At 52.8% G+C, this 20305-nt stretch overlaps 7 protein-coding genes across 7 annotated transcripts; 3 read left to right on the top strand and 4 right to left on the bottom strand.

Moving 5' to 3' along the window:
- Positions 1 to 174: 174 nt before the first annotated feature.
- CkaCkLH20_09455 (uncharacterized protein) lies at positions 175 to 1874 on the top strand (the record flags this gene model as incomplete). The annotated part of the gene is made up of 3 exons (XM_038892170.1): positions 175 to 342; positions 398 to 559; positions 633 to 1874. The coding sequence occupies 3 exons, from the start codon at positions 175 to 177 to the stop codon at positions 1872 to 1874; spliced, it is 1572 nt and encodes a 523-aa protein (XP_038742406.1).
- A 644-nt stretch (positions 1875 to 2518) lies between these two features.
- Positions 2519 to 5079, top strand: CkaCkLH20_09454 (uncharacterized protein; the record flags this gene model as incomplete). The annotated part of the gene is made up of 4 exons (XM_038892169.1): positions 2519 to 2956; positions 3005 to 3351; positions 3708 to 4485; positions 4540 to 5079. The coding sequence occupies 4 exons, from the start codon at positions 2519 to 2521 to the stop codon at positions 5077 to 5079; spliced, it is 2103 nt and encodes a 700-aa protein (XP_038742405.1).
- A 405-nt stretch (positions 5080 to 5484) lies between these two features.
- CkaCkLH20_09453 (uncharacterized protein) lies at positions 5485 to 7271 on the top strand (the record flags this gene model as incomplete). The annotated part of the gene is made up of 2 exons (XM_038892168.1): positions 5485 to 5806; positions 5860 to 7271. The coding sequence occupies 2 exons, from the start codon at positions 5485 to 5487 to the stop codon at positions 7269 to 7271; spliced, it is 1734 nt and encodes a 577-aa protein (XP_038742404.1).
- Positions 7272 to 8381: 1110 nt separating this feature from the next.
- CkaCkLH20_09452 (uncharacterized protein) lies at positions 8382 to 9314 on the bottom strand (the record flags this gene model as incomplete). The annotated part of the gene is made up of 1 exon (XM_038892167.1): positions 8382 to 9314. One exon carries the CDS (start codon positions 9312 to 9314, stop codon positions 8382 to 8384), a length of 933 nt encoding a protein of 310 aa, XP_038742403.1.
- An 866-nt stretch (positions 9315 to 10180) lies between these two features.
- Positions 10181 to 10612, bottom strand: CkaCkLH20_09451 (putative ABC transporter; the record flags this gene model as incomplete). Its single annotated transcript, XM_038892166.1, has 1 exon — positions 10181 to 10612. One exon carries the CDS (start codon positions 10610 to 10612, stop codon positions 10181 to 10183), a length of 432 nt encoding a protein of 143 aa, XP_038742402.1.
- Positions 10613 to 11614: 1002 nt separating this feature from the next.
- Positions 11615 to 15418, bottom strand: CkaCkLH20_09450 (uncharacterized protein; the record flags this gene model as incomplete). Its single annotated transcript, XM_038892165.1, has 1 exon — positions 11615 to 15418. The coding sequence occupies one exon, from the start codon at positions 15416 to 15418 to the stop codon at positions 11615 to 11617; it is 3804 nt and encodes a 1267-aa protein (XP_038742401.1).
- A 1931-nt stretch (positions 15419 to 17349) lies between these two features.
- Positions 17350 to 20142, bottom strand: CkaCkLH20_09449 (uncharacterized protein; the record flags this gene model as incomplete). Its single annotated transcript, XM_038892164.1, has 1 exon — positions 17350 to 20142. One exon carries the CDS (start codon positions 20140 to 20142, stop codon positions 17350 to 17352), a length of 2793 nt encoding a protein of 930 aa, XP_038742400.1.
- Positions 20143 to 20305: the final 163 nt, after the last annotated feature.

Below are 20305 nucleotides of genomic sequence, written 5' to 3'. Positions count from 1 at the left end.
GGCGACGAGTGGAAAAGGCATTTAGTATAAATCTGTAGAGTCGATGGCGACTTCCACTACGTTGCGTGCAATCACTCTCGCGACAGTATTCTCGTATCCCCACGACTTGGACAGGACCGGTATTTCACGCCATCTTTCGTCTGCCAACAGAATTCCCGCTACGAGAATTCCAAGATGTGTCAGGGTTTCAAAGCCGTCATCTTCGACCTCGGCGGCGTCCTCTTGGATTGGGACCGTCAAAATCAGCCGATGATGACTCGGGATCAATTTTCAGCGATGATGAACTCGACGGCGTGGCACAAACTTGACAGAGGGGAACTCACAGTCAAGCAGGCGTGTGAGGTAAGTGGCGAAGGGTTAGTCAAGTGAAAAAGGCTGAACCGTGGTCAAATCACAGCACTTTAGCACAATGCTAGGCGTAGACTCGGCCGCTGTCGAGGCATCCTTGGAAGAAGCCCAAAAGTCATTGAAAGTCGTCCCGGAACTGCTGGCGACAATCCATGATCTGAAGACCTCAAACAAGAATCTGAAGTTCTACGTCATGTCCAATGTATCCAAAGTAAGACAACACCATCAATCATTTCTGGTCGGAACCCGCCCAAAGAAACTTCCAAGCTAACCTCCAACCCCAGGAGCATTTCGCAATCGTCTGCCGAGAACTCGATGTTCCCTGGTCGGAGTTCACCCGGGTCTTCGTCTCCGGGGTCGAGGGCATGCGGAAGCCCGAGCTGGGTTTCTGGCGCCACGTCCTGGCGCAGATCGGCGCGAGGCCGGAGCAGACCATCATGGTCGACGACTCGGCCGAGAACATCTGCGCGGCCCGGTCTTTGGGCATTCGTGGTATGCTGGTGGATAGTAAACATCCCGAGAAGACGAGCGCTGCGCTGCGTAACCTCTTACAAGACCCCTTACGGCGGGCTCAGGCGTACATGAAGACGAACGCGGGTAACCACTTTTGCGTGGTTCAGGGTCATGAGGGCATTACGTTCAAGGATAACTTCTCCCAGCTCATGATATGGGGGTTAACTGGAGATGAGAACGCTGTTTCTCTTCGATGGCCTTCTCATGCAGAACAGACTGGGAAATTGGACTCTACTGCCAGGGACTCCGAAACCAACGGCGAGAGGGACGATACACAGCCTACACTCCCCAATGGAGACGTCAACAACGAAGTCGAAACCGGCCTCTGGAACTTCTTCTGCGAGAAGCCAATCTTAACAACCACAGACTTCCCCCCGGACGCCGACACAACCGCCATGGCATACATCTCCATCCCCTCACCACACCACGGACGCCTCGCAAACCCGGACATCGTCCTCGACGAGATGCTCTCCAACTCCGACCCCGACGGCATCGTGCGGGTCTACTTCTCCACCGACAGGCCCCGCACGTGCCCGGAAGTCTGCTGCAACGTCTTGCGAGCCTTCAACCGCTTCGGCCGGATTTCCGACCCCCGTCTGCAGGCGACCAAGGACTGGGTGGTCGACTGTCTTAGGAATGACGCCTGTCTTGATGGGAGCCGGCATTACTCGACGGCAGAGACGTTTCTGTATTTCGTGGCGCGGCTTTACGATGAATGCGATGAAGGGCCGTTGAAGGGGCAGCTGGAGCTAGTTAAGGAGAAGCTTGGAGAAAGGATCCACGTGCCTGCCAACCCGGCGGCACTTGCGCTGCGGCTTTCTGCTTGTCAGATTGTAGGGATTGATCCAGGGCTCTATAGAAAGGACTTGAAGGCTTTGATGTCTTTGCAGGAGTTGGACGGAGGTTGGCCCGCGGGGCATTTCTGCTGGTATGGCAGGACAAGAGCCAAGATCGGGAATCGTGGTTTTACCACGGCTTTAGCTATGAGTATCATGCAAAAGGAGGAGAATTAGGACTAGCACAAATTTCGACACAAGATGCAATCATCGAAATCTCTTACCTTGCGCTGGTGGTCATATTCATTTGACTTATTTACAAGCTGGATCCTTGAGATACCCCCATACACGAGTGATGAGGAGAAACCCGAATGGAACGGTGTAGGTCCCCGGCGGATCGGAACGGTCCGTCGTCATCCGACATGGAGTCCCGGACGGTTGAGTCCGCAACCGAGTCTGCCGTGAATGATTAGTATCCAAACTCCGCTTAAGAACCGACCTCTGTGCGGAAGAGCCGACGCCTCCGGCGTTCTTCAAATAGATACAAGGAGGGCTGGTGTTCTCCTGTCTTTCCCCATCTCGTATGCCTCGGCTTCCCCGCACGACATCGTCATCACAACTTTACCCCATCTCTAAACTCCTGTCTCCTCAGTGTTCCCGCGCAGGCCAAAACAATCCGGAGCTCGTTTCCCAATTGAAGTGATACGTGTTGGGGATATAGAACCCCTCGTACCTCGGCCGACCCACCAAATTGGATTTCGCAGCTCCCTGCTCGCTTCATCGTCTGGTTGTATAAGTTGTCTCTCTTTTCTCGCATCATCACCGCCCATGACAATTGCTCTGTTCACAAGATCAGTCCTTGTTGCACAAAAACGTCCACAATGAGTTCCACGATCGCATCTCAGTCCAGTTCCTCGGGTGCGGACATCCAAAGTATGATCGACCATGTCGAGGAGCACGGGTACGTGATCATCCCCAACGCTTTCACCGAAGCGGAGCTGGAGGAGGCCCACACGGAGCTCCTCCGTTTAGCGGCGGACGCCGCTTCTGCCGGACCGGCCGGGGGCGACCGAGCCGGCCGCAACGACTTCGAAGGTCTCAACACCAAGCGTATCTACGCCCTTCTCAACAAATCTCCCGTCTTTCAGAAGTTTCCCATCCAGACCACACTCTTGGCGTTGAATGACCACTTTCTCGACTCGGGGTATCTCCTGAATTCGTTCCATAGCGTGTACATCCAGCCCGGCGAGGCACCGCAGATGCTCCATCACGACGACGGCTTCGTCACTTTACCACGCCCTCATCGACCCTTCGGAACGGTAAGATTGCATCTTCCAGCCTCGAGCATGTGTCTGACAGGTTGATAGGGAGTGATGGTCGCGATAGACGACTTCACCGCCACCAACGGCGCCACAGTCGTGATTCCCGGCTCGCATAAATGGGGCGACAAGAATGACCAGGCCCCGCGCCGGGAAGACACCATCCCAGTCATCATGCCTCGGGGCAGCGCTGTTTTCTTTGTCGGAACCCTTTGGCACGGAGGCGGGCAGAATACGTTCGACAAGGAGCGTCGGTCGATGACGATACAGTACTGCCAGCCGTGGATTCGGCCGCTGGAGAACCAGATTCTCGCCGTCGAGTGGGAAAAGTTGGAGGGAATGCCGCGGAAGCTCGTTGATATGCTTGGTTATGGCGTCGGGGCGCCGTTTATCGGGTATGTTGATGGGATTCATCCGTGGAGAGTAGTTCAGAGGCGGATGAAGGAGCAACGAGAGAGCCGTGCCGGTTTGCGAAGCGGGAGGTTGTAGAATGAGCTTTGAGGATGTAAGGAATTTCTCTCATGAACCGTTTGCAATCTGAAAGAATTCCATTGTCAGCAGGTCGATGTTATCGTGTTTCCAAAGCCTTCCATTTGCTCCGAGTCCACAGGTCTAAAAGAAGGAAGGACGGGAGTGATATGGAAGGGGGCAGGTTGCGCCTTCTGCCGCCTCGGGTGACAGGGCGGGGAGGTTCAGCGCAGTCTTTGCGAGCTCCAGGGCGCTACTAGGTAACTGACAGGGTCTTTCAAAGTCGACCGCCTTCCCCCTTTCATCCCACGCTCAACACCTCACTTCTTCACCAAAACAACCACCTCGCAGCAACCCACAAACGAGCATCGAGGTTCATCATGGACGACCCGAAAGACCCCCTACACGAGCAGTTACAGAGATTGCTGACTGCTGTCACCCAAGCAGAGGCACAGCCCGAGTATTTCAACACCGCTCGAGGCCTAGCAGATCTGCGAAGATTTGTCGAAGCCGCGCTCAGCAAGTCGACGATCCTTCGTCAACAAGAAGCCGACCTCGCTCGTGATAGACAGGCACACGATGATAGCGTCGACTCCGTCTTGAAGAAGGTCAAGATGGCGGTCGAAGCTACCGGTGTGCGAGATGCCGTCACCGCGATGAAGCAGAGCATGGGCAATCCTAACGAAACGAATAAGCCGGTGGCTACGCTCTCAGTAGAGGGGAGGGCAGCTTTGGTGAGAGATGACTCCACCAATCTCAACGATATCCTCCCTGGGATTGTCGAAGGCGCAGTTACCCGCGCATTCCAAAACTCTGCCGAGGCGATAACCAAGTCCAGTCAGGAGGGGAAAACTGTCGTCACTGAGCTAACGACGAAGCTGGAATCGTTGGTTGAGTCGAAGCAAAGGCTCGAGAGCAAAAGCACCCAGCTCTTGGGAGAGCTTGAAAGTATGAGAGCGGACCGCGATCGCTGGCAAGAGCAAGCATCCCTGAAAGAGGCCACATTGGCACAGGAGAAGAAATCTCGAGAGAGAATCGAGATCGAGCTCGAAGCTACGAAGGTGAGGATAATAACAGGCGAGGCTTTGAAGATCATTTCTAACAGGGCGAAATAGAAGGATATCATTACAAGCAGCGTCAATCACTCGTCAGCCAAAGATCAGCCGAGGAAGAGACTTCGAACCAGCTCATCGACAGCGGACAACCAGCTCCGCCAGCAACAACCTTCATCAGTGACAGTAAAGGAACGAATGGTGCTGAACAACCAGGACGAGAGAAGAATTCCGGCGGGATTCGCCGACCTGCTCGGAAATCTGTCGAACAACCTCGCTGGGTTTAACGTGGTACAGAGAGGAGTGGGAAGTCTGATGCACACGACGACATTAAAACACATTGGGCCATTATTGTGGAAGTGCAATGCATATCCTCAGCTCAAGGACTTTTTGGAACACACGAGGCCCGGGCTGACCTACTGCTTCTCGGCCGCAATGAACGTGGGATTCGGCCCGCAAGTTCCGCCGATCAAATCACCAATGGACTGCGACCATCACGTGAATAAAAAGTATTGTCTGTTGGTGGTGTGCCGATCAGAAACTGGCAATCAGTCGGGAAAGAGCTTTACCTTCATGGACAGGTCTAACTCTCTGAAAAAGTAGTCATTTCGAGATCATCGATGAGGCTGGCTGCACCGTATGGCGCAGCGAATTGCATTTATTGTCTGTATGCACCCTATCGGTCACGAATAGACACACAAAGAATTAGAAAACTGTTTTGATCCGCGATGGATGTAACTCTTCCAATAAGAATGCCTTACGTGCAAATTTTCGGTGCCTTGGAGGAAGCCTTTTGCTGCGTTTTGATCGGTGTAGTCGTCCTGGGCATGCGCGCCGGTCTTTGATTGGCCAAAGGCTTGCTTGTGGGTGGAGCCCTAACCGACCGGCCTCCCCTCCTCGGCAGCCGTCACTTCCATATTATCAAAAAATAAGAGGGCAAACCTGTCGTCGATTTTCTCTCTTCACATCAACCATCACACAGCCACGATATTCGTCACGACGATCATCATGGCCTCCAACAACGACAACCACAAGAAGGCGAGCGAGAAGACGGAGGAGAAGACCAACTTTCCTCGCGCCAGAGACTGGGTTCCGTCTTTTAATGACGAGACCCCGGACTGGGCGAAGGACAGCAAATGGTCGTCAACGGTGAAGACTCTGCTGACTGTGGTGTTTGGCACTGAAATTACAGAGCAACAACAGGTCATATTCAAGCCCAAGATAGAGGCTCTCGCGAATGAGCTCTACGTCGAGTGGTTCAAGACTGGACACCATTTCATCGGCCTGGAGTTCGTCAAGTATCAAATCTTGGCGTGGTTCTGGATGGAGCGTAAGTTTAGCCCTCTCCTCCGCTCATGCAACTTTGCTGACAGTCTTCGACAGTGGGCCACACCCAAGAAGAACTCGACGCGATGAACTTGGCGATTCCCGTATCCTACATGAGGGACGCTGACCTCGGCTACATGGAGTTTTTGATGGCCGAGCACCCGGAATTCTACCATGCCAACAAGTGGCGGATGCCGGTCTTCAGGCCTCCAGTCAAGTCGGGACCGTCTGCGTCCAATGCAGCACAGTCAGCTCCTACAACCACTCCCGCGGCTCCCTCTGCGTCTAAGGCAGCAAAGACTAGCCCCGCTGTCACTCCCGAGACCGTGAATTCACCTGCGTCCAAGGCGGTGAAGCCCAACTCATTCCCTACTACCAACATGGCGGCTGCATTTGCGTCCAAGGCAACGACCCCCATAACCTCAACAGCTGCGTCTAAGGCAGCAGTTCCTCCACTCATCGGCCCAAAGCGGGAAAGCTTTGCGACCGGAATCCAGGCCTGCCAAAATCAACTCAACTTCAGCACGGCGGAATCGAGCACTACGCCTCAGAGTCAGGCTCAGGCTCAAGTCTCTGGTATCAATAAACTAATCGAAGCTGGAAGAGCCGATCGGGGGGAGCACTTCATCAGTTGTGGTCTCTCCGCGAATAGTTTGGAATTTGACGGCTACCCGTTCGAGGCGCGGCTCCCCAACAACGTCCACAAGGACAAGGCCATGGCGACCCGCCTGTTCAAAGACCCCAACGTCATGCGACAAGTTTCGACTATGCTGGATTCGAGGCTCCGCATCGTCTGGACAGAGCACAACCGTGCAACGTTTCTTCTGGCCATCCCGACTTCAAATCACACCAAGCTGGACGACGTCGACTATCTCTCGGTCTGGGAAATCCTGGTCACCTACTGCGGCATGTTGGAGACGAACCCAGGCTCTCTCATCCCCCTCAGCGACTGGTTCAGGCACTCTTTAGAGACAAACGCACTCAGAAACGTTGAGAAAGCGAAGGTCGCGATGGCCGAGCGCAAGCGCAGACTTCTTGAGCTCGAGTTGCGTAAGCAAGAGGATGCAGCGAAGAGTGCTCTTGGTCAAATCAAGAGCAAGCAGACGCGTTCCGTCATGGAGTGGACTATTCAAAGGTGCATGGAAACAAAAGGTGCCGACGGCGAGAGATGGAAGAGACTCACCGATCTCTGGATGTACGCCTCGCTCATCTGGAACAACACCGGCGTGCATCTCTCTTCAGAGGAGATCAAGTACGCCATCCAGCAGGCTTGGTCGAACTACAACGGCGACGGCAAGAAGGCAGAGAACACCGCACATGCCGCCAGATGGTTTTTGAAGGTCGGAGACTTGTCCAAAAAGTTCCTCGACGAGGTCGGCTCTGTGGCTGATGTGCTGAAGGAGATGAATATGGACGAGTCGGTACCCGGTCTGGACATGGCTGATGATGAACTTCCCAACGACGTCTAGGACATTTACCGGGGAATCTGGCAGTCTTCCGATGTTTCCGACAAGTTAGAAAAGTCTCGTCAAAAAGACTAACTTTTGGGCATATGATATTCGGGATGGAAGACTTGGCATTGGCGACGAATAGACTCGGTCTAATCGAGGTCTTGGAGGATACTGACGAGGCCTGGTCTAAGCGGGCGCTCTGGGGAATTTGGGTCCAGGTAGATGGCAAGTCTACCCGGTCAGGCTGAGGTCAAAATACAGTCTGTTACAAAAACAAGAATTGCTGCCTCTCTGTGACTGGGGTTGTCTATGGTGTGACATGTATGAGAACAGCGCAAATCTACGCCTTCGATGACCAACGCGTTCCGGGTTCCAGCTCGGGGTCCTCGTAATTATAGAGATCATGAGCAGCTCTGAAGATTGACTCGAGGTGTCGTTGCAGTGGTCTGAGCTCTTTAAAGCAGCGGCAGATGGCGGTCAAGGCTCACCCAGTCGGATCCCCCCCATGACAAGCTCCATTTCCAGGTTGGGATTGCACTAGGCCCTTTTGGGAGAAATCCCCTCGCTGCTGGACATCCGATAGCATCAAAACCTCCAACGTCAATTGGGGAATGGCACAATCATAAATCAATTAGGTTCTCGCGACTGTTGCAATCCTGAGGTGCAGATCGAATTCCACTGCGTTTGAAGATTCCAGTGAATTTTCTTTTGATAGGCGCGCTTCAACACGTGTTGGCGCGGGAAGAGGTTAAGCTGTCCGCCAAGATCACGAATCGATGCCAGTGCTTTAGCAGCTTGGCACAGCTACGAACTATGGATTGATAATCGGGCTACGGGCAGACTAATTTCGTAGGGAGGCTCCTGTTAAAGTATACATCACTTGGTGATGGGCGCGCGTAGAGATTTCACATGTTTACCGACGCAAAGAGAAACGATTGCCTACTGAACTGAACTGTATAATACTGTATTGATCGGCCTGGCTAGTCTAATGATCCAGACAGACAAGAGTACCAGGTGAGAATCCAGTTGATCCGGATCTCACTCTCTAAGTTCTCGATCGAAAGAGCCCCGTCCACAACTCCCTCAATGACTCTGCTTCCGATCAGAGCTGCTCATCTACATTTTTGCCTAGTTCCCTTGGCCGAAATGGCTGTCGCCCCTGTTATTGTAGCCTCCTCTGCCTCCTCTGCTGCTACTACTGTTGGTTTCTTGATGAAATAGACCGCCGCCTCTTCCTCGAGAAGGGTTGACCCGGCGTCCTGAACGAGTGACAGAGCCGCCGCGAGAGGGCGCATGGTAGTTGTTGGAGAGACCGTACTGAGCTTGAGGCGAGGTGTTGAAGCCTGCCGTGAATAACAGGGCCTTCTGGTTGAGTTTGGTGTTGCCAGGGACATTTGACATGTTTGGCTGCTCTGTCCAGTAGCTGTCAGGACTGCCGAGCTGAGCTGGTGATTGGGGCTGAGGTTGAGCTTGGGGGTCGGGTTTGATGTAGCCAGGAACACTTGAAGTCTCAGGCTGCCTTGCGCAGTGGCCGTCGGCAATGCCGTGCTGAGATTGTGTCCCGGGATTGAAGTTGTTTTGCGGTTGAGCTTGTCGCTGTGAACCCGGCGTTTCGATGGACTCGTCTTGATGACCGAAACTCTCTCTCATGGCTCGACGCGTTCTCATGTGGTCGGCCTTGACTTCTTCGGAGTCCTCGCTGAAGCTCGGGACATTTCGCCGACTCTTGTGGAGCTTTGTTTCGTTTACGAACACCATCTTGATGTGGTCGTTCTCGCCAATGTCGGAGGCCTCGACCTTCTCGCAAAAGCTTTTCCACGCCTCCCTTCCCTTGCCCAAGGACAGTTGAGATCCCTCCGTACTCATTGCGAAATCGGTCACGCCCTCGGGGATGATGGGCATATGGCTTGAGGTAAGGAATTCCTCAAGAAATCTCTTCCCCGTTTTGGCGGCTTGTGGTGAGCGCATGTCGTCGCCTTCTTCTTCTCTCTCTCTCTTCCTCGATCGCAGATCGTCGTCGGTACCCATGTTGTGTGAGGTGGTGGGTGTGGTGATGGTCATAAAGAAAATTGGTTGAGGGAGAGACAGGGAAGGAAGGTGCGAAACCCTCCAAAGGAGTTTTGTGGGCCCCGCCGAACAAACGTGCAGTCAACCACAGGATCGAGCGGCCACGCGAGTTTTCACAGCCCCCCCCTTCGCTGAATGTTCGTCTTTTCGACCTCTGACGATTGTTTACACAGCGAGAACATTCAATCAAGGACGTGGATGATATTCAAGTGGGTCGTTACCGAACAATCGAACAATGGGAACTAGAACTTGCGGGTCAGAGTCGGCGACGAGCGTTGAAATACAGCAAAACTCATCCTCTAGCACGCTGAAGTTTGCATGAAGGAAGTGCTCTGAATCCATGAAATTTTTCTTATTCTGTCTTAATGTGCTAATTTCATGGAAAGCGTCTGGCCCTCTTTCTGTCATGCCAGCACAACGTACCGCAGTAAGCAGTCGATCAGGGACGAGGCCCCATCCAATAGCTCTTCTACGAGTAATTACCTTTCCGCCAGAGCCAAGAAGATAACTATATCCGCCCACCCTTTCCACTGACAGTTGACTTCAACGCTCTGCTCGAGGATACTCGAGCACTGTATTGCAGAAATGAGACTCCTAATGGGTCGTCGGCAACCTGCTCGGTGAGGTTGTTGGCGGCTGGAGCATGCTTGGAACTCGAAGTTTGGACTGGGTCCACGAATCGAACGTCAGCGCGATTCAGCAGGGCCTGATATCGCGAGATTGCGGTGCTTTATGTGGCGTTGTAGCAATGGGTACAATATCGAAACATATTGAAGTACCTGCCGCATAGAAGTGTCAATGTCGTCGTCTCTGGAACCATCATCGTCGCAGGCTAAGAGGAATGATTACTCACCTAAGCATCACCGAGGCTGACCAACAATCTGCTTCAAAATGTAGTCCCGATGTATTTCTGGATTGCCCGTTGAATCCACGATAATGGCGTTGTGCTTCGGACGGCACGGGTTCTCGATCCATTTCTTGAAGAGACTGCGAGAGTCTTCGCCTGCACGAGCCTGGCGTGCCGCAGCAGGGGGACAATCGACACCAGTTCGCTGACTCCTCATCGGGTCTCGCGAACGCAACCTTTCATCCAGTAGATCGATGTCCTCGACCTTACACTCGACGTACCAGTAGGTGAAGCCGTGCTTTTCCGCGAGCGCGGATCCTTGATCGAGAACCTCTTGGAAGTTGCAGGTACTGTCGATGATGACATCCAGGCCTTGTTTCATAGCGTCCTCGGCGAATGACCATTGAAGATGATAGGCGCGTTTTGCTGCTTCGTCAAATTCCATGTCGTTACACTCAAGAAGGGCGGACCTGAAGACGTCATGGTCTATGACCAGTCCGCCAATGGATTGCCGTAGTAGCCTCGCCAATGTGCTTTTCCCAGAACCTGGTGCACCGGACATCTGGATGAACAGTCGGCATGACCCCTGTGAGCTTTGCCTAGAAGTCATTGTAGGGGGATAGATCCGGGGTTCGTAGTCTTGTTGTGTCTTGATGGGTTGACTACAGATGTGGTGGATACGGAGGCTGGTTGTAGGTGTGGTATTTACGAACATTGCAGTGTGGCCGTAGATTAAGGTATGGAAGAAGTGTGAAGCTAAGAAATTGGAACCTACGGATACCTAGGCGAGTTGTCAGGAGGAGCACCTCCATGTCGGTGGTGGCACTTCTCGCTTCTGAAAGAGTCACGTCACCAATCAAAACAGCGGGGTTCACTCATGAGACGTGGACGACAGGGTTTGGGTCCACGTTACCTTCCGTACCTAGGTTCCTGGCATGCACGCTCCCGTCCGTTAGCGTATCCGTTTGATCCTGAGAAGGTAGCTTTCAGCGTACGCTGAGTCAGCAGTATGACGTAATATCAAATGGATAAATTGTCGAGGTGCACCTTACGGATAGCTTACTTAGAAAGGCACATTTGACGAACGCCAATGGACTTCAAAATATGAGCTTTTCTGATACTGAAGTTCTCTCGACTTGGTAACTGTTTGCAATCTTGGGCCCAGGACATCCCCCTCTGCTCCGCCCACTTAGCCGATTGCCCACGCATGCGTCTTCGATCTTTTCGGCCCTTGCCAGATCCCTGACCGTTCCCCCTTCCCTCAAAAAGCACCCGCTAACTCGGAATCAAAACCCAAGACCTCATTAGCAAGGAAAAGACAATGAACGCCTATGTGATGAACTAAATACTAAAAGCCAGAGCAAAGACGCCCAGCCAAGACTCCCAGTGACATCACCAGTAAACTGATGCGCCTTTCAGCGGCAAGTCACGTCAGACGCGGGACCATTTACCAGAGTTTCTGGTCGACACGACGGTGGCGCCATTGCGCCGCGGGGATGGCGTATGCCAGACTGTTGAGGCGAGCATCACAGGGCACGTCTGTCAGCAGCTTGTGATACTCCTTGTCTGAACCGTAGTGGTAGAAAGCCGTCTCGTCGCCGCCATACGCAAGTTCGACTGACGGGAAGATGGCCTGAAAATCCTTGGCATTCTGCCATACGAGATGCGAAGCGATTCCGTAGCCTTGCTTGTGGCTCAGTTCGATCCACTCATTCCGGTTCATAAATCGCGGGAGCACTACATCAATCAGAAGAGGACTCATCCTCTCAGTATAGTCGGATTCTTTCCAAGATATTTCCTTCGCCAGGCGGTGCGGGACGAAAAGTCCAGTCGTCGTTCGGAGCAACTTCTTTCCCATCTCATGCGACGCAATGCCTCGGAAGCTCTTGGCGAACAGTTGATCGTTGATAGATTCGACGCCATTAACGCAAACCCTCCAGGATGAGGTTGAACCCGTGGTCGGTCTCTGTATCGCTAGAAGACACAGATCATCTCCTCCCAGAGTCAAGGGTCGACTAAGCAGAAAGAATGAGTCATTTTCGAGGACCCAGCGCCCGGCCTTCGGGAAGGGGAGTTGGTTGGCCTGCAGAAGGGCCAGTTTCAGGGGAGAAATACCGAAGGATCCAGGAGAGAGAAGCTTGTCGTTATCCCGTGCGCTGTACTGAGAACGGGACGATGATCCTGTCGAAGAGATATGAACAATTTTCAGGCCATCGATGACGTGCTGAGGCACCCCGTTGTCTCTGAAGAATGCAGTGGTTCTTCGTGCTGCCGCTGCAAACATGTGAGTTTGGCCCCTGACACCGTTGGATGGGTGAATTAACACGCAAGAAGATGGGTCAACCGACGCAATCGGATCAGTCGATAGGTATACCGGTGTTCCTTTGGGTAAGTAGGATCCGGCCATCTCGCGGAAGAGCTTCTGGGTTGTGGCGGCCGACTCGAACTTGACAGAGACTTCTAGCACGTTGTAGGGCAGACCTTCGTCAGACGTCTGTAGCCCGAAGATGGTGGACTGGATCATCAATGCTCCAAGGTCTGCGCTCTCAGATATGGCCTCAGAATCCGACGAGTATTCCGAATTGTCGATAGAGAGTTGACCGATTCCGTTTAAGAGGTTGAGCATATTGTTCAGCTTCTCGAGACCCATCAAGAACAGAGGGACCACCTCCCAAGGCGTATCCCGTCCCAGTGCGCAGGCGCAGTCGGCGACGAAGTGTGCCGCCTCACCCAACCTCACTCTGAGCTCAAAAGATTTAGTGCCCTGGGACTCGACTTCATCGATCCATCGCCTCACTATTGCATTAGAGGCGAGCTCCGGGATCAGTCGATGGGCGGCGCCGGTCATGGTATCTGAACCAGGATGCTGCTGAATCTCGAGCTGATATGATTGGCCATCAGCTGACATGTTGTAGAGCTTCTTTCTAATTTCAGAGAAGCCTGTCAGAGAGAAGAGTAGCTTCGAGACGTCGTAGGCATAGTCGCCACGCTCGAAAATCTTGTCGTCGGAATGATCGAGAAGCGGAACACCACGAGGGTCAATAAGCGCAACGGGCTCGTCTTGATCTGGGTCCAAGTGACTGAGTATGTTGTGGATGTTGAGGTCGCCGTGGATCTCGTTTAAAACGGTCGGCCCAATCTTGACAAGCTCGGGATGTGCTTCCAAATTCTCCATGACGCAGTCGAAACCCATCAGAAGCTTGCCATTCAGCATGACTGACTTTTGATTGAGGATCTTGTCGAGCAATTCGTGACGCTCGCGGGCGATCTTGACACGCCTTTTCATTCTACCAAAGTGCGCCTGCTTGATGAAATCTGGGTGGGCTTTGTCTCGGCTTTCGGTCCAGACAGAGGTTGCCAAATTAGAAAGCAAGTCCACGATGGCGGCCACCGCCGGCTTCGCGCCGACGTTGGCAAATATCAGTTCTCCGAACGAGTGGCTTGGGATGTATGGGAACACGAGCCTGATCCCGCTCTCGGTATCACTGACCTGCTGGGGTACCACGAAAATTCCTGTGTTCTTAACGGCGTTGCTCGCCTCCAAGAATATCGATTGTCTTCTCAGCCATGGTGCCCCATTGCCATCGATGCCGTACCCCACAGCCGTCTTGTGAACCGTCAATCTGCCGTCCGCTCCAGGCACCAAGGTAACGCTCGCAGAAGATCCGCTCTCATCCAGAGCAACAGCGCTGTCACTGCCTTTGCAGTGACCATCGCTGCGTGGGGAAAGGACGACTGACTTGCCGATGACCGCATCCACGAAAAGCCCAGCAACAACAAGCTCGTCCAGGCTCCATTCCCGCCGCGACTTGAAACGGTAGAGAACTTCGTCAATGGACACGTTTTGCGCCTCTAGGTAGGAAATCGGTACGAAAACTTTCGAGTGAACGCTGCTGTCATTCAGGATGGGTACATCTAAATGCCTGCGAAACTTGGACCCAATATCGACAATATCGGCCGATTTGCCCAGAGACGAGGCGCACGTCAAACCAGGTTTCTGCTTCGCTTCAAGGATGATCGAACCTTTCTTGTGGATGTCTTTAATCAAGAAGCAGATCCTCTCGACCGTTTCGAGGCTGATGTTGTTGTAAATGGGCAGAGTGACCGAATTTTCGGCTAGCAGTCGACTGAACTTGAGGTCTCCTCCCACTTCGCCGTACTGAAGAAACCTTTTCTTAGTACCAATGCATGGCATTCTGGCTGCGCTGCAATGAACGTTCTCAGCCTTCAGCGCCGCGCAGAGGTCTTCGGAGTTGAGACCAAAGTCCTCAGCCCTGATGAAGACGCTGACTTGATAGTGATTTGTTCCCAGACCGTCAGGAACTTCCTGGAAGATGATGCCAGGAATGTCAGCGAGTAGATGACGGTACATCTCGCCGGCTGATATACGCGTCTCGAGAGCTTGTGGAAGCACGTCCAGTGCTCGAAGAGATATGAACGCATGAACCTCCGCCATCGTTTCATGTCGCAAGATACCAGTGGAATGATTCTCCAGTACACTGGCCAAAGGCTTTGGACAAACGATGACGCCACCCGATCCTGCCCCTGTAAAGACCTTCGGATAACCCAGGCTGTAAATGGTGGCATCGGCGATATCGATCGAATGAGGCTTGCCTTTGACAGCGCCGAAGCTCTGAGCGCTGTCGGAGATGAGCTTGATGCCGTGGTCGTCAGCGAGCTTGCGAAAGGTGTTGAGATTGCACAAGGTACCGAGCCAATCAACAGTGACGATAGCTGCGGTGTTGTTCGAGATACATCGTTTAGTGGCCTCCGGTGACAAGAGCCATGACAATGGATCGACATCCACAAAGACTGGCTTGAATCCCTCATCAATCACAGCTTCGGCAGTTGCCCCGACCGTGAGCTGAGGTATAATGACCTCGTTGCGCTGGGTATGCCCATAGGTAGCGCGAATTCCTTTCAGCACGGCTCGAAGTGCATTCGTGCCGCTGGTGACGCAGAGTACTGATGTCTTGTTGAGATCAAGTTCCAGGAAGTCTCCGATGCGGCGTTGTAAAGGGATGCGGTATCCTAGGCTAGAATTCCCAACGCCTGGCAGTAACTTGGATACGAAACGCTGCTTGCTGGCACGGGTCGTTGAGTCTTCACAGGCTTTATTGGCGAGAATGGCATCGACCGCGCTGTAGTCACCCTTGGGTCGGTAGCCTTGAGGGGATATCAACGGCACAGGATCGCAGGGAGAAAACGCTGGGTGGCCTCCCAAAATAGCCAGTTGACGAACGGAGGCCATGATAAGCTTCGAAGTTGGCCGCTGTGCAGGTGTCGATGATGTCTGCTGCCGTATCAGTACCGCAATGAAATGTGGAAGACCTCCTTGTCTAAAAAGATTGTAAGCAACAGTTTCCAGAAGATCGCTTAGAATGAGGGGTCAGAAGTCCAGCGTCATAATGACTCAGAAGTGAAGCCAGTGGAGGTAGACAATATTTTGGACCTCGGGGATGAGGCTTACTTCTAGACTTTTGAACTGGTGCTCTAGAACTGTAGAGACACAATGGTTTTCAATACGATTAGGTATTCTAGCTAAGCCAGACTGGTTGAGGGTACCCGTTGCACATGCCGTGTCAAACTCCTCTTCCAAGCCTGACCGAACCGCGAATGGCAACACCACAGCATACCTCAGGACATACTGTTCGACGCCATTCACACCGGCCTTGGAGATGGCCATGCACGCTTTATCACGGCTGCAGCCATATTCAGCTAGTAAACAGTCAAGCTAACCCGTCTTGACTGGCAATGGGCCTTCGTGCGAAGTAACAAGCCTCTCACCACTTGATAATCGAATGACAAGAATTCAGGAGCTCAGTCAGCGGCTCCCGGCCTAATCACATAGCATTTATCACTGAGTATTGAAGCTTTCATGGCATCCCCTGAGCATACACTGCTGCAATGTGATCACCCAATGTTAGTGTAGCCATAGCCTGTAGACTGCACGGATATGAAGCTAATTCACTCATTTGTACAATTGCCATAACTCCCCCTCCCTCTACAGCAGAGTATTGACCATCTAATCGATCCTCCATAGCCGACGCAGCAAATCTATATCCCATGGTCCTCCTGACTGTGAGCTGGAGCCCTTGATTATAGTACGCGAATCGATGAATACCGAGAGGGACTTGAGCCTTTTGCGGGTCTAACGGACGAAACCAATGTACCATATACAAGACCAAAAGCAGTTAGAGATACGAGGTGACACTCATCTCGGACCTGAGTGTTGCCTGTAAGGGTTCGCAGGCTACCGATGTTTAGGCGTGCTGCCTGAAGTTTCTGTGTTCGAGTGTCACGACTACGAATGTCACGACCAATATTTCGGTGAATAGTTCGTATTCTTCGACACACCTTGGGGGTTTATTCCGTCGCACCGAGCGGACGCGTCGCTTCCTGAAACACATTCTGAATGATGATGGTACTGAGGGAGGTAGGAAGGAAGACACCGAGGGACCACATCATCATAAAACTCTCATTCACGGTAGCGTGATCACGCCGTTCGATGACACCTGGCGATGTAAAAGCACACTTGGTGCCACTATTCCTCCTCCAAGGGAGAGTATAGGCACAGGCTATGTAGTGCAGTTGGGGCCTTGGTAACTAGATGGCAGCCGTGGTACAAGTCCCAAGACACCTAGGACCATACGCAGTAGGCTGATGCGTAGTGTGGGTTTGGGCGTCTCCAGTCTAGCCATAATCGTCTTGAAAATGGCACTAAATGCTGTGAAGGATATTGGTGGTATGACGAGATGGGCGCCTGCTTCGCCTGTGGACTCGAGTCGGACTCAATCATCGGAGTCGTGGTACGTCGGTCGTCTGCCAACAACAATTCCTGGCTGTGTAGTCAACGACGCTCTTCGAACTATGGGTATGAGCCCGATGGATTTAAAGACGCCAGATTTGCGTAGGTTGGAGACTGAGGTCACGTAGCCTAGAATTTTATACGAAGAGATGGGATTTTCCAGAAGAGCCCTTGCACAAGACCTGATGATGATGTTCGAACGTGAACGATGTGTCGCTGAAATTTAAGTGCCTACGGCCGCGGTCCTGTTGGCATGCGAGCGTCAATAGAAGCGGGCATGGTGATACAAGCACAAGCACACCGCACAAGTAAGTTGTGAAACATTGGCGTTTCCCGTATTGTCCTCTTGACGAGGCACTGACCTATGTAATTATCTACCAACCACGGAGGTAAAAGATGTACCCGGCTTCAGTAAGCAGGTCAACTTCAATCTTCTTTGACGGCCCACCGCGAAGCGTGAGGAAGTTGTCCTCGCGTTTGCCGCAATCCCGATCAACGAACCACACGACATTGCGTCGACTCGTGTGTTTGATAACAACGGCCTGGGGCCATTCCTCAACCTTGACAAGGTAAAGTTTATCCTCACCCTCTCCCACCATGACGCAGTTCTCGTTGACCTCGTTGGGCGTGAAGTTACCCATAATCTCTTCGGACGCTGCCAGGACGTCAGGCTTGTGGTTATCGAATTCGACATCCCACCTCTTCAAGACGATATTCAGCATTGCCCATAAGGCCACGCTCGCGGAATCCTGCTCCCTCGATGGGAGGCTTCCTAGACGGTTGTTGACGACCGATAACAACAAGTCGATGACCGACATGTTGAGTTTGGGAACTTGACTCAGGAGCTCCGTCAGTCGGCGCATCAACGCAAGGTACTGATTCCCATTCCATTCGCTGTGAAGGATGACATTGGGCAGCCTCAGGATCACCTCGATGATGGTGAAGTGGCTGTAGTCACTATCCTGTTGAGCCCGTGTCCATGTGCCTTCGACGAGCCACGGCTTGTGCACTCCGGCATCGACGGTTGCGAATTCTGCGTCCTCACGAGCGATCTCCCGCATCAATTCTTCCGCCATTGTGCTTCTCCCACCGAGAAAGAATTCCATGTATCTTTCACCGAGGCGTCCTCGTCCTTCCTTTGTCTCGTTGAAGTCTTCCTCGAGCTGGTCTGACGTGGCTTGGAGCTCTTGCAAAGTCTTGGCATGGCTAGCAGCGTGTTGACCCGCCGCCTCCAACTTCTCGTTCAGTTCAGCGATGGTATCTTGAAGTTCATCGGACTGCTCTTTTGCGTGCTGTTTATCTTGAACCGCCGCCACCAGCTTCTCCTTCAGTCCAGCAATCACAGCCCGGAGCCCGTCCGACTCCTCTTTCGCGTCCTTGGTGGCCTGTTGCTTGTCCTGGTTGAGAGTGGTGACGTTTTGACGCTCCGCCTTCAACTTGTCGTTCAGTTCATCAATGGTAGCTTGAAGCCCATCCGACTGCTCTTCTGCTTGCTGCTTCTTTTGGTTTGTGGTAGTGACGTCTTGACGCGCCACCTCCAGCTTCTCGTTCAGTTCATCAATGGTAACTTGAAGCCCATCTGACTCCTCTTCTGCTTGCTGTTTCTTCTGGTTCGTGGTAGTGACGTCTTGACGCGCCACCTCCAGCTTCTCGTTCAGTTCGGCGATTGTAGCTTTTAGGCCATCCAACTTCTCGTCTAGTTCGACGATTGTAGCTTTTAGACCATCCGACAGCTCTTTCGCCTTCCCCTTGTCCTCGTTCATGGCAGTGACAGTGTCTGCGTGTTGTCGTCGTAGCTGATCCATGTTGGCATTGCCGTCGTCTTTCGCTTCTTGGAGTTTATTCTCGAGACCCTTGATCGTCTCCTGGGTATTCATACTGAGTCTCTCCAGATCCCTTCGCGCAATCTTGAGTTCTATACGTAAGGCGGTCCTTTGGGACCATAAAGACGCCTCCGAACGTCCCCATTCCTCGCACGTTTTCTGCAACTCTATCAGCTCATCTGATGCAGCTTTCAGGCTAGCCTGCTGCGTCTCAAGCGACTTTGACAGTCGATCGATTTGTTTCTGGGCGCCCTCAAGTTCGACTTCCTTGGCCTGCCGCGTTCTCGTCTCTTCTTCCGCCGCAGCGTTCGCTTTTTCAGCGTTCTCGATAGCTGTGCTCTTTTCGATCCGTAGATTTCGGACGAGGCAGTTGAGTTGCATGCAGTAATCCTTGTAGGTTTGGTCATCGGAAGGGCTCTGCGCGTCTTCGTTGCCTGCGTCGTCTTCTCTGTCGTCGTCTCCATCGTTGGTGTGTCCGGGCTCTTGACTACCCAAATCTACCAGGCGCTGAATGGTTGTGCGTAGAGAGTCGTTTCTTTGGCAGACCTGATCCAGTTGACGGACTCGAGAGCGCAGTCGCTCATTCTCCTTAACGAGGGACGAGTTATCGTTCATGAGTCCCTCAATAGCAGCATTTGACTCGTGGATGACGCCATTTCGTGCCTGAATGATATCGTCTTTCGCCTGCAATCTGCTATTGAGGAGACTCGACTGCTTCTGTGCCTCACGTTCTGCCTCATCCTTCTCCTTTTGATCGTTCAACAGAGACGTCTCGTTTTGCGATCTCTCGATGCCATGTTGATCTGCACCCCGCTCTTTGTCGCCGTCGTCGTCTGGATACGTCGCCATGCCTTGGAAGGCTCGCAACACCATGTTGCACGACTCGTCGTCGTCCCCGAGCCTTTGACGGAGCTCCGTGGAGATCCCCTCGCTTGAATTGATATCGTTGAGAATTGGTTGTGCGAATCTGATGATCTCCGCCAGTAGGCCCGGGCAAATGGTCTTGTGCTCACGGCCGTCCTTGCTTGTCTCGGTTTGGACACTGGCCCAGATATCTTCGGCAGCCTTGACGGCTCCCGGAATTTCCCGCTCTAAAGCCTCTTTTTGCTTCATTATAATTCTGTAGGCGTGAAGGGTTTGACCGCCGGAGACGTCGCGCTCGCCTTTGAACAGCAGCGGATTTTCGGCGTCGTATTTGAGGGTAGCCGCGCGATCGGTGTAGTTGACGCGCAAGCGGTCGAGGTATTCGTGGATCTCTTTGACGTTCTCGCCGCTGTCTTTGATAACCTGCGGCCGATTCATCATGAAAGAGAAAGCATTTTGGGCGGTTGGTGGCAAGGCCATTTTCGCGGTTTGCGGGTGTTGTTGTTGTGGTTGGGTGAGGTAGGCAAGACCGGTGGTTGAAAAGTAGCGGTTTGGGTTTGCATCTGCCCCACCAGGTCCTTCACCTTCGATTAAAGCACTCAAGGCCAAGCATCTTTATTTTTGATCTTTCTCGCTTTTCACG

This window comes from Colletotrichum karsti (genome assembly GCF_011947395.1).
Source record: "Colletotrichum karsti strain CkLH20 chromosome Unknown Scaffold34, whole genome shotgun sequence".
NCBI classification, from domain to species: Eukaryota; Fungi; Ascomycota; class Sordariomycetes; order Glomerellales; family Glomerellaceae; genus Colletotrichum; species Colletotrichum karsti.
This window is presented reverse-complemented; position numbering and strand designations above follow the sequence as displayed.